Source organism: Cyprinus carpio, chromosome B7 (assembly GCF_018340385.1).
Source record: "Cyprinus carpio isolate SPL01 chromosome B7, ASM1834038v1, whole genome shotgun sequence".
NCBI classification, from domain to species: Eukaryota; Metazoa; Chordata; class Actinopteri; order Cypriniformes; family Cyprinidae; genus Cyprinus; species Cyprinus carpio.
In genome coordinates this window covers 42,706,182-42,719,492 of record NC_056603.1, presented here as the reverse complement: position 1 = coordinate 42,719,492, position 13,311 = coordinate 42,706,182, and the positions used below count along the sequence as shown (strand labels likewise).

General features: G+C 35.3%; 1 protein-coding gene across 1 annotated transcript in view; it reads right to left on the bottom strand.

The window, feature by feature from the left end:
• LOC109089058 (probable E3 ubiquitin-protein ligase HECTD4) overlaps positions 1 to 13,311 on the bottom strand; it is an 87,479-nt gene that overhangs the window by 6,017 nt on the left and 68,151 nt on the right. The window contains exons 61-73 of the mRNA XM_042728769.1: positions 11,953 to 13,277; positions 10,959 to 11,166; positions 10,629 to 10,852; positions 10,110 to 10,255; positions 9,382 to 9,485; positions 9,160 to 9,283; positions 7,760 to 7,950; positions 7,511 to 7,657; positions 6,201 to 6,320; positions 4,252 to 4,407; positions 3,074 to 3,177; positions 2,723 to 2,944; positions 1,033 to 1,199 (exon numbers count right to left, since the gene is read on the bottom strand). Of these exons, the coding sequence (XP_042584703.1) occupies positions 1,033 to 1,199; positions 2,723 to 2,944; positions 3,074 to 3,177; positions 4,252 to 4,407; positions 6,201 to 6,320; positions 7,511 to 7,657; positions 7,760 to 7,950; positions 9,160 to 9,283; positions 9,382 to 9,485; positions 10,110 to 10,255; positions 10,629 to 10,852; positions 10,959 to 11,166; positions 11,953 to 13,277 (3,238 nt within the window). The remainder of the gene's footprint in view (positions 1 to 1,032; positions 1,200 to 2,722; positions 2,945 to 3,073; positions 3,178 to 4,251; positions 4,408 to 6,200; positions 6,321 to 7,510; positions 7,658 to 7,759; positions 7,951 to 9,159; positions 9,284 to 9,381; positions 9,486 to 10,109; positions 10,256 to 10,628; positions 10,853 to 10,958; positions 11,167 to 11,952; positions 13,278 to 13,311) is intronic.

Here is a 13,311-nt window from a genome sequence, read left to right as displayed (position 1 = left end):
TTACATTCTTTAAAATATGAAAAAATTAAAATAAATAAATCTTAGCGATATGCTATTTACACTATGTTAAAATAACAGGATTTTCTGCTATTTATACTAATTATTGCAAATATTGGCAAATATCAGCCCCTCAGCATTGTACGTTATAAAACTGTATACAATAATAACATACTGAGTGTAAATTATAATTTTAATTCAAATTATTAAATGGATGCCACTTACAATACAATAAAGCCATCCCTACACCTACCCGATACTTAATTTTCAACTTTTTGATTATTTCCTATATTTCTATTGAAAATGAATGCCTTTCCGATGTGATATGTGACCCTGGAGTCATAAGTTGCACCTGTACGAGTCAAAATTATCAAAAAATACATTATACCAAAATTATTTTATGGCAAAACAAAAATCATTAGGAGATTGATTAGGATAAAGATCATGTTCCATGAAGATATTTTGTAAAATTTTTGATTAGTAATATGCATTGCTAAGAACTTCATTTAGACAACTTTAAAGGTGATTTTCTCAGTATTTAGATTTTTTTTATTTTATTTTATTTATTTGATATTTTCAAATAGTTGTATCTCAGCCAAATATTGTCCTATCATAACATACATTAATGGAAAGCTTATTCATTCAGCTTTCAGATGATGTATAAATCTAAAGAAAAATAGCCCCTCATGACTGGTTTTGTGCTCCAGGGTCACAAATGAGATTTGAAAAGAGAGAAGAAGTCGGCAAAAAGCGGATTCGATCGCACCAAAAAGACTACGGTATGCGATACACTATCTATGCCACTGGAGATGTTTTACAGCCGTCTTTTGTAAGACTGACTCAATCTCAATCACCACTGATAGGTGGAGTTAGTGTAAATAGCCTCTGCCTTAAAATATCATCTTTTATATTTAACAGAAGAAAGAAACTCAAACAGGGTTGGAGTGAATTGAGGGTGAGTAAATGATGACAGAATTGTATTTTTGGGAGAACCGTCCCTTTTAGACGGATCAGAGATCAGTCGATGGCTCCTACCTGACAGCGATGTCACTTCCTCCATGGCACAGCTCTACTTCCTCTCCAGTCATGGTGATGTAGGTGAATGTGCAGCAGGGACGGCTCGGTGAATCCGGGCTCTCGCCCATGTGGCTCTGCGACGAGACTTCAGCACACAGCGCTTCCAGCTCCGCCTCATCGGCCAACTGTGACCACACGAGAACAACGCAACGGGTTCAGGGTCAAAGCAGGAAGTGAACAGCATCCTTTAAAAAGCAGTATAAACTGAATGCAGTGCTTTCCGACACTTAATTGCAATTATATGTAATGTACTATAGTTAAATTTACGTTAAATGCAACTAGTTGAACTTTAGAGTGTTTTATGACCTACTTATATAAGAAGTAAGTATATTTTTATATGCAATTTCTTAATTTATGGTACACTAATTTAAAAATAAGCAATTTATGGTAAACTAAAGGTTACATTTTATATTAAGGTGCCTTTGTTAGAGTGTAGTTACACATTTTAGTAGAAGGTAGTAATAATAAATAGCTACATGTATTTACTATATGATTAGGGTTTGGATTAGAGGTACTTGGATGTAATTATGCATAATTTATTGTTATTATAATATTAAGTACATGCAACAGGGACACCTTAAAATAAAGTGTTAACAAACTAAAATATACTTTAATGCATTTCTGTTCAAACTTGAATGTCATGTGTTTAAATATATTTGTAATTACACATTTATCACGAAGCTGCGATTAAGTACATTTAAATTATATCAACTTTAAAATCTGATATCAAATAATAAGCTACTGGTAAAATTATAATCAAGAACTTAATTTAGTATGTTAGTCAAAGTCCAAATAAGTGTACTTCTTTAAAGCATTTTATATTGCTTTAAAAGATTATTAAAACAATGATTTTAAATGTAAAATAAAACTTGACATTACAAAGGTCACTTTTTAAAAGTGAACTTAATCATGAAACTGTCTCTCTTTAAGTCACTTAAGTGGCCTTTTATTTCATTAATATATTATCTGCAGCACTGCTATTTAAATATCATTAAAATAATAAAAACTATAATACTATTTTGTACCAGTATTTATATTTTTTTCATTTTCCTTTTAATTTTTGCTATAATTTGTGAAGTTCGTCAGGTGTTTTTTTGTGTCATTTTTAGTATTTTTGTTTGTCATAGTTTTTTAATTACATTTTATTAAATGTATTCATTTTAATTAATTATTTCCATTTTAGTTATTTTAAGTACATGAAGTGAAACTAAAAATGAAAAAGTTGCCTTTTTATTTCAGCTACCATTTCTTTTATTTCAAGTAACGAAACTTTTTTTTTTTAAATTATTATTAATATTTTAGTTTCAGTTTACTATAAGAACTCAGATCTGCAGTACAGTTTATATATGTATATATATATATATATATATATATATATATATATATATATATATATATATATATACACACACACACACACACATACACACACACAAGAATTGAAGTACACAATAAGTGCACATTCAATACAATTAAGTGCACTTCTTTTTCACAGAGGTATTAAAGGAATCAATGCAGAAACGAAGATCCTGGGATGACAAAAGCAATGTCACGTGTCACATTACACTCCCTCCAAAGACAGAAAATAATCACATTTTGCTTCAGGATAATGGAGGCTATTTATTCTATAATATTACTGAATGTTTACATTCTCAAACTTCTTGATGTAGTTGTATGTGAGCAGGTCAGCTTCTCGAAAGTCAGCTTCTGGGTCGAGTGCTTCACCGACCAGACCCTTCCAGAAGGATCCGAGCAGATCCAGAGGCAGAGGCACGTCCGCCCGGATGGCAATCCCCAGCAGCTGGCCAAAGAAGTTCAGCAGCTGCTCTTCAGCGTAAGTGATGGGGCACGGCGTCAGAACGAACTTCCCCTGCAACACACACACACACACACACACACACACACGAGTCAAGCTGAGGGCATGTGCAATCATCCTGTAGCTCTTAAAGCAAGGTGGAAAAATGCAGTGAAATCCAGCAGATCAAACATGCAGGTGCACCTTATTGCGATTTGCCGCAGCGCTGGGACACGGGAGGAGAAGAGAGAGCGCCGAACTCTGCAGCTCCTTACAGACTTGCCACAAGAAATGCCTGAATGAGCCGCCTGTGAAAACAGATGACAAGCAAGAAGCATGTAAACTGGATTCATGCTATTGTTATTATTAACTAAAACCATTAAAAGTATCAAATAAATAATAATAATAATGTCAAAAGCACATCAAATTACTAAAACTTACACTGAATTTCAGATTAAAACTGGGCCAAGATGAAAATGCAAGATTTTTCAAAACACTGTAATACTACATAAACAATACTGAACAGGGTGGAAACACAGCTGCTTTACTGCTCAGTACACTATAAACAACATTTTTTGCAAGCAAATAAAATGATTAAATTAATGAAATGAATTCCTTCATTTTTTACAATCTGTCACCGCATCAAACTTGAAAAGTAAAATTTATACTAAATACAAAAAAAAAAGTTGAAAACAGTTAATTTAGTAGTGCTGCCACTATTAGTTACTCGTCAGATAGTGTTGTTATTGTTAATTAAAACTAACTGAAATAAAATATAAATATTAAATGAAAGACTTTAATGAAAATTAGAAACTGATGTACTGAATAACTGAAATAAAATATGCTGAAGTACTAAAATGACAAACTAAAATCAAAATAAATCCAAATATATACTATATAGTATTTAGTATATAATATTTAGTATATTTTAGTAAATTTAGTATGTAATATATACTAAATACTTAAAAAAGCTAAAAAAAAAAAAAAATTAAACCAAAATTACTAAAACTTGCTAAAAAATTTAGTTAATTTTGTCCACAACCAGTGTTATTGTATTTGTTATTTGTATTGTAACTAAATTAAAAATCATTTTTGTTAACGGAAATGAAGCTGACAAAATAAAAAAATATTAGATGATAAACTTAAAGCTATGAATGCTGCCCTGTCATCAAACTGAAATAAAAAATTTTATGTTAACTAAAACTGAAATAAATAAATAATAAATCACATAACAAAACGACTAAAACACACTAAAATTAAAACAGAAAACATAAATAGAAAGGCTCAAAATGTTTTATAACGCTATATAACTAATAATAAAATTGGACAAGGAATGCTACACAGCTGTCTGTCACAGAAGGAAGGGTTGTTGTGACACTGACTGGTGCCGTGGACCTCCTCCCCGGTGAAGCGGATGTTGAAGGCGTAGGTGGGGTCTCCTCCGCTGGCGATCCGAACACACAGCTGAGACGAGGGCACGCAGGACAGCTGACGCGCCGCCTGGCAGAAGTACGTGTTCTCTGCTGCACGCGTCTCTCCTGCGGGACACAGAAACCACGCCGCAGACCCACACTTTATATGAATGCATGTCTTTAGAAAGGATTGAGATGGCATTTTCTTTTCATCCTGCCTCTGAACGATGCATATTAATCTAGTGTTAATAAGAGCAGCTCATAAACACTGTATCATTGCTGTTCATGAGCGCCACCTGCTGGCAGAGAGTGCATCTGCGTCTCATTCAGGGCTTCTGCTCTTTCCTTCAGATATGTTTAATGTAGTATAGTTTCACAAAACTGAAGTCAAACCATTCTGTTTTTGCTTCAGATTTTGAAATTACAGTCTAATTTAGATTAAAAGCTGCTCATGTTGCATGTATGCAGCATCTTAGTTTGGATCGTGATTAAAATGCAGCAGTTGCCTCTAATTTTAAATGGAAAGAGCACAGAAAAAGCCTTATTTTGTTTATATTAAGATATTTATTTTGTGTAACTTATTTGATTTTAGGTTTGTTTTAAAATTTAAATGTTTCAATTTCACAAATAGCCATTTATTTACTGTGTGATCTCATTTTGAATCCTGAATTGAATTGTGAGTCGAGTGAATCGTTACATCCCTGCGCATTACTTTTTAATTTACAAGTAAATATCTGAGTGACTTTTTCAGATAAGTATTACTCTGTTTTCCCATGCATTGACTGACAGCTCTTTTATCCCCATGTTGAGAGAAATCAGGAGAAAATACAGAGGCATCAATTGTGTCTCCCATGTATGGCTAGTTCTAGACTAAATCTGAACATGCATTAATGCTTCTCACTTCTCACAAAACAGATTCTCTTGTTTTGCTCAGAATGAATAAAGAACAGTGAAATGCAAAATCTGAATATGATGCAAATATGCACAATTTAAATGGTAAATAACACAAATATCCTTTATGTATTTAATCCCATTTTATTAAACAATGTCTTTGCTGCGGAGCTTTGATTATTAAATTCAATCATGCTATTAATTAATGACTTACAGACGTGAATTTACTTGTCCTCCAGCCTGAGGCTTATTCATTTCACTTTCTGGTGTCAAAGGGATTTTACATTTACCAAAATAGGACTTTTTATATGAAAATAAAATAAATAAATAAGCCAGTCCAGCCCAGATTTGAAAAGTAACGCAAAAGATAATGAAACGCACTACAAAAAGTAACTAAGTAACGTAATTAGTTACTTTCAGTGTTGGGGAGTAACTAGTTACATGTAACAGAATTAAAAAATAAATGTAACTGTAATCAGTTACAGTAACTGAATTTTTTTATTCAATTACAGTTACTTATGAAAATGTTAACGATTACAGTATTTTTTCACACACATCCACATGCAGATTTAATTGATTTCTTTCATAAATGACACGTGCTTATTCAATAACGGTTTTATTTTGTTTATTTGGGTTTATGTGTATGCTTTATTTTGCTGTTTTAAGATTAACTATGCAAAGATTTGATTTCAAAAACAGTATCCAAGCTATTAAATTATTTCTTGTTATGATTTTAAATCTACATTTATCTTCAGAATGTCACTAAAGTTAACCCTGCATGGTTTAAATGTGATAAACAGTTTCAAAACTTTACAAATTTGAAAAAAGTAATAAAATGTAATCAGTTACATTACTTTAAGAAAGTAACTGAAATAGTTACTCTACTTATTACATTTTAAACAGAGTGACTTGTAATCTGTAACTTATTACGTTTCCAAAGTAACTGGTTACTTTCTTAGGGAGTAACGCAATACTGCAATGCATTACTTTTAAAAGTAACTTTCCCCAGCTCTGTGTCTCTGGTTTACCTCCCACTATCTCCAGCGGGTCGAGCGTGATCTCAGGCGCGGCGTGATCCGCTGTGCGCTGGACGCTTGCGTTCAACACCCGGTTCATGAAAGTCACTTTGGTGTCGTAAAAAATCAGGCCTGCAAATGAGATGAAGAGAAACAGGATTTATGTTTAGTTCAGACAGTGTAGTTAGCAAGATGTTATTGTTCCTGGTTTCTTTTGGTTGGTGTTAGTTAAGTGTGTTTTATTAATTTCTTTTCTTTAGCACCGCGCTTGTCCCTCACTTTGTAACATAACATTAATTTTTACCCCTAGACATTGTGAAGTGTAAAAGTATATTTTTAAAGACTGTACTTGCAGATAATGTAATATTAATGAAATAAAAGGCCACTTACTTGTGCTTAAAGACACTTTTATAACAGTTAACACACATAAGTGTACTTTAAAATACACTTTAAATCATTGTCTTAATAATCTTTTGTCGTGTTTTAAAGAAACACCCTTATTTTGTTGTGTTGACTAACATACTAAAGCACGTGGAAAGTACTTGATTATCATTTTAACTTAACCCGTACAAATGTGTAATTACAAATATATTTAAATACATGTCATACACGTCTCAATAGAAATGTCATTAAAGTATATTTTAGTTTATCATAAATGCTTGTCAGTGCATTCAACAGTGCTTCAACCATATTTCAAACACAACAGTAATTCTGAAATTACACATAAAGATGTACTTAAGTCCTACTTAAGTGGGTAAAAAAACACGCTTAAGTTCAGCTGCTTGCATTTTATGTAAACTATTCATTTAATTGTGATTAACATGCAATTAAGCATCTGAAAATATCACGTTCAGTTCACACTTAAGTACATTCTTTTAAAATCTATTATTTTTGTAATAAATGCTGTTTTTGAAAGTACGCTAAAGGGAATTTATAAAATTATTTTGTCAATTTTATTTGCAAAAATATGACAAAGCATCCTACATATTTGAAATACAGTGAGAAATCCCCTTTATCTTGAAGCACTTTGGGTGTAATTTAGTACAGTGACGATATCAGATGGTAATACCATGGTATTTTAATAATATACTGTGGTTTTTAATGTTTAACAATCATGAACACGCTTCTCCAAAGCACTTCAAAGAATACTATGGTATCACCACATTACTAAAGCATGTAAAATGCCACACAAGGACTTCCACGAACATTTTCGAGCGACACAAATAAATGGAAAACTGACTGTCCAAATGACTTTTTGGTAGTCTTCTACTAAAGAAGCAATCCTGACCAAGACCAGTGTGTCTGTGTATGCGATGCCTGACCTTTGGCTTCGCACAGAAGCGCCGCGATGCTGTTTTGATAAGTTTGTGTCAGCCTCAGCTCGACTAACGGCAGGAAGAAGCTCTCCAGCGTGCTGTTGAGCGACTGCAGCAGAGCAAACCGCAGACGCACACTCTCCACTGGAACGCCTGTGTGATCAGAGTCACCTTCAGCACACACTGGGGTTAAAACATGCTGACTCTACGTCTCACAATCCAAAGCTTACAGCACAACATGGAGATGACACTTGCCTAATAAGCATGTGACCTGGGGGTCGGCGGTGTCCTTGGCGTCGAGGTAAACTTCATGAGGATGCAAGCGGGCAGGAGTGATGGCCAGGTGTCGGCACAGACGGTTAGCAAACTGGACCAACGCAAAGTCCATCTCAAAGGTCCATTTTCTACTGGCTTTCTGAGCGTGTCGGGAGTCGATGCATGTGCATCTGAAACAAAAAAACACTATTAAGAACTTCAGAGAGTTGCATTCATTATTCTAGCCATTCAAAAATAATTTTCCAAAACTACATCTTTAGTTTATTTGAAAGCCAGAACAACAAAGACCTGCAGAAACAGACAGTAGTATTTATAGACCTGTTCTCGAGAATAAAATGTGACCCTGGAGCACAAAACCAGTCTTAAGTGTCAATTTTTGGAAATTGAGATTTATACATCATCTGAAAGCTGAATAAATAAGCTTTCCATTGATGTATGGTTTGTTAAGATCAAGACAATATTTGTACGAGACACAACTATTTGAAAATCTGGAATCTAAAGGTGCAAAAAAATCAAAATATTGAGAAAATCACCTTTAAAGTTTTCCGAATGAATTCTTAGCAATGCATATTACTAATCAAAAATTAACTTTTGATATATTTACGGTAGGAAATTTACAAAATATCTTCATGGAACATGATCTTTACTTAATATCCTAATGATTTTTGGCATAAAGGAAAATGGATTATTTTGACCCATACAATGTATTGTTGGCTATTGCTACAAATACACCTGTGCTACTTATGACTGCTTTTGTGCTCCAGGGACACATATGTTTCTTAACTGCTCTTTTCTTACTTAAAGAAAAAGCATAAAAATATTTTGAGCTACAAAAAAAAATCTTAAGAATATTCTTATCTTGTTCCTTAATTTTTAAGATAAAACTTAGAAATAATTAAATTCTTAAAAACACTCTTTTTAAAAAGCTTTGTAAATAGCTTCACAGCTACCTCCAATTTGTCTCTAATGTGTTTAATGAATTTATTGTGAGGTTCAAATGAACTCTTTCATTCATTTATTAAGCATTACACACATTAGCAGTACTAGAATTGTGCTTGTTCTCTATAGTGACTCCAAAGACCGATAATCTAAACAATGATTCGTCATGAATATGCATCACATGTCTCTTTGCTGAATCTGAAATCCAGTAAAAGCGAGTCAAACAGAACCTTGTTTTTAATTTTATAATCATGACAATTTCCAGAAGCATTATAGAGCAAAAAAAGATGCAAATGAATGTGATGGCTATTTAAAAAAAACTACTTAAAATACACAGTGCATTAAAACACGTTTCCCAGCTTCCCGTCAAATCAGGTGCTACGAAAACTCTTGGCATTTATCTTAAGATATTTCTTAACTTAAACTTCCTTTTGACAAACCTTTCAAAGTGCAGGTCGTAACCGCACGCCAGGATCGCCCGCCAAACGCTGCGGATATCCTGCTTGGCTCTGTCTAGAGCAAACTTGTGGAAACCGTCCAGGGTCAGAAACTTCTCTTCTGGCACTGATGGACGGAGGAAGATTTATGAGCTTCCACCCAAACAGATCATGTATTAGTGTTTTGTTAATAAATTCAGAAGTCAAGAATGGTATTGTATTAACCTTCAAGCTTTTTGGCGGGAGACTTTTCAGGGTCTTTTTCATCAGGTTTGGTCTTCTCTGGAGATTTTGGCTTAAGGACTGGTTTTTTCTCACTTAGTACAGTTCTGGAAAAACACCATGCAGGAATATCACAGTCCACTAAAACTAAAAAGATCATTTTTTTAAACAAACAAACAAACAAACAAAAACACCTAACTGATATATATATATATATATATACACACACACACACACACACACATAAATCTTCACTTAAATAAATAACTGAAAATTAAAAAAAATAAAATAATAATAATAATAATAATAATAATAATACAATATTATATATATATATATATATATATATATATATATATATATATATATATATATATATATATATATATATATATATATATATTCACTTAAATAACTGAAAAAAAAAAAACGACATAAAAAAGAAATTAATAAAACACAAAATTATTAAAACAATAAAATGAAAATTGAAAATATAAAAATAAAAACGAATTCAAAAATGTGTAGTATTTTTTCTAAATATAAAAAATTATAGTATCTCAAAAATACATAAAATAACACTGGTACTATACATCTTATGGCGGCAGATGAACTATACTTATATATTTTTCATATGAAAAACAATGGTTATTTAAAATGTATCTTTAAATAAACTGACTATGAATAATATTTTATCTTTTGGCAGTTTTCACTCACAAGTTGTTAGCACTCACCTAACACTGTTCAGCATGGACTTCTCTTTGGCCGGGGGTTTGGTGATGGGTCTTTTGGTGCTGACCACTTTGCCTTGGTGCTGCTCTTTGCCTGCCTTGCAGTGCTTGTTCTTGTTGGGCTTTACTGTGCCATATTTACGGAGAATCTACGTGTGCAATTAACAAAGGTTAATTATTTCTGAGTTGGTCTGGTCAAATACTTGGTGTCTGTTCAACTTGGCCTTAAAACTGATGCTAACAAAATACAAACTAACAGAAAAAGTTACACATATGTGTGGATTACAACTAGGTATGTCGATTTTTAGAAATTTGCATAACAATAATCATTAGTTTTGTTGATTATTAATAATAACTGTTAATTCTTAATAATAATTATTTTGCAAAATGCATGTGGAAGACTCAAAGTGACCATGTGCATGTAGTGGATTTAAAAAAAAATTATAATAAAACAAACAAATTGTTTCATGATAAATTAGTAATTTAATAGCAATAAACTAATTACATTTCCGAGGATAGTACCTGTGTGAGCTGGTCATCGAGCACCTTCTTGGGAGGCCGCACATGTGCAAAAAACACGTGGATCAGGTTTCCAGGTGTCTGAGAGTTCATCTGCTCTTTGCTCAGATAAATGTCCGATACTTTGCCTGGTTTCGTTGGTACGGAGCTCAGCACCTGCTCTGCGTATATGCAGCTCTTAAAGATGTCTGTCAGCACATCACGTGCTTCAGGAACCAATTTATCTCCTATAAGAACAAAACATAATTAAACCTGATATCAGGTTAAAGCAAAAAAGAATTATAGAATAAACAGACATATTTTTAACATTCTATGATGAAGAAATCAACGAACCTCTGATCGATTTATCAAGGAAGTACTCCTCTAGGACTGAACTCCCTTGTGTGTCAAATAAGCTCTGATTTACACTGGAGGCGGTGAGGATCTCCTCATTGGTCATCTCCATTAGCTCCTCCTCTCTTTCAAGATTGGAAAGGCCAATGAGATCACTGCTGTTAAAAAGACTGGCCCGAATCTTCTCTACTTGGGCCCGTGCCCTTACCTATAAGACAAAAGCAAAAAACATAACATTATTTGGTATCTAATTTCTTTCACAAAACGGTTAGTGCTACTAGTGTTGCAAAGGTGTTCTAAATGGTTGCTATGCAGTTGCTAGGGTGCTCTAGATGCATTTTATCATTGTCTGAAAATCTGGACAATTTTCAGACAAATAAACTTAATGACCGATGCTGATTATTAGAAAATGCCAAATATCGGCCGATATATTAGTCTTGGCAAAACCCTAATGGCCGATACCCATAATTAAGAAATACCAAATATCGATTGATATATTGGTCTTGCAAAATAACAGTCGATCAATACTGGATATCATTTAACTCTTGTCTCAAGAAATCCAAAGTAGTAGGGAAACCAAAATGACTAATAAAAAAATAAATAAATAAGACTGATAACTGCAGCTGATATGTCAGCCTTGGCAAAACATTTACAACCGATACTCAAGTAAAAAGGCTTAATACCAGCCGATATATCGGTTTTGGCAAAAACTGATAATTAAAAAAATGCCAAATAACAGTCGGTAAATACACATGCATAGGAATCATGCATTTTCAGTTTTTCATACTTTTCCATAAAATAAACATGGTCAAACATGTGTTATGATGTGCTTATGTGCAAAAGGAATATAAGTGCATGTTAAAATAAATGAATCTGAAACATGATTATGGCATACCATATCAATAAAAACAACGCTAATTTAAGTATGAACAACAATAATAGAGATGCTTGTAAACATCACTCGTATTATATTACTGTTGCTGGTCCCACCCACCTCTATGACAGCATAGCCTTTGATTGGTCGTGTCACACTGGCATGGATGTCTGTGTACATGGAGCTCCCATCGGAGACTGACGTCGCAACACTATCCAGCTGCTCCCCAATGCTGCCGAGACTACCTTGACTTCCCGTGCTACAAAGAGACACATCCAGACTCTCCTGACTGGAGACCGTGTGGGGGTCCAGCGGTGCATGTGGCTGGGAAGGTGCTGTTTGAGGGGTTACCAGCTCTTGGTTCACTAGCAGCTCACCGGCTGCCCTGGACGCTCCCTGTAAAGAGCTGGAGACCGACGTCTGGCTCGCTGAAGCCGAGGCACTCATTGCTGGTGTTGCATTTTTGCTATTTATGCTTCCTGCAGTGCTATCTCGCTTTGCATCTTGGGGAATACCTGAAGTTTCAGCTTTGGCTTTTTTAGGGTCCTCCTCCTGAACCGGAATAAAGATCTCATCCTTGAAGAGACCGCCGTGTGCGTTGCAAGCCCTTCGGATTGCATTGCGCACCACGGATTCCTCCAAGTGAGTTGGGATTCCTGAGAGCACGAGCAAACGACTGTGAGCGGTGGAGCCAACCAAGGCTTGGCAAGCATCTGCAACCGCATCTTCAGTGACACCCAGACCTTGCGGGTCCTTGTTAGCAAGGTGCCGTAAAATCAAGAGTAACGTCAACCCACGGTGAAACCACAACATGTCCTCTGGCTTCCCCCCGGCCATGTTTAGTAAAGCACTGTCACATTCTGATGGTCTCGCTCCACTTCCAAATCCATGTTTCCCTGAGACTGATGCAACTGTGACCGCTGCCCGTTCGCGCTTTAGCTTCACCTTTTTGCGCTTCGAAAGGAAGCTTGGACTTTGGGGCGTCTGGCCCGGAGAGGATGATGAAGAGGATGAGGAATCGCTACAGTTGGTGGCACTTGTAGACGAGGGGACGCCTATCACCGATGTCCCCGCACCCGTACTGAGCGGCAGAGTCACTTCGGCGACTGCCAGGCACACCTCCATCAGGGCGTGGAAGTAGGTCGAGAAGCGGCTCCGCTCGGCGACGAGCGCAATCGCTCCGCTGCTACCCGTTCCAGAAGTGCAGGAGCCCCCGCTAACTGGCCCCCAGTTTTGGGTCTCGTGGTCGTAAAGTTTTCGTAGTTCAGATTGAAGAACCATAAGGACTGTTAGGCAAGGGTTGAGAAGCAATGTAATGTGGCTAGACAGCCCCGAGGGGGTCTTGTGACGCTCAAAGGCGTGGATCTTGCGGAGAAGCTCTGCAAGCAAGTGGAAGACCAGCTCCTTGATGCACGGAGCAAGATCGGTGGTCCACAGAAGCCCACCTAAACACAGATACAGCAAGTGTAATGCTGGAAA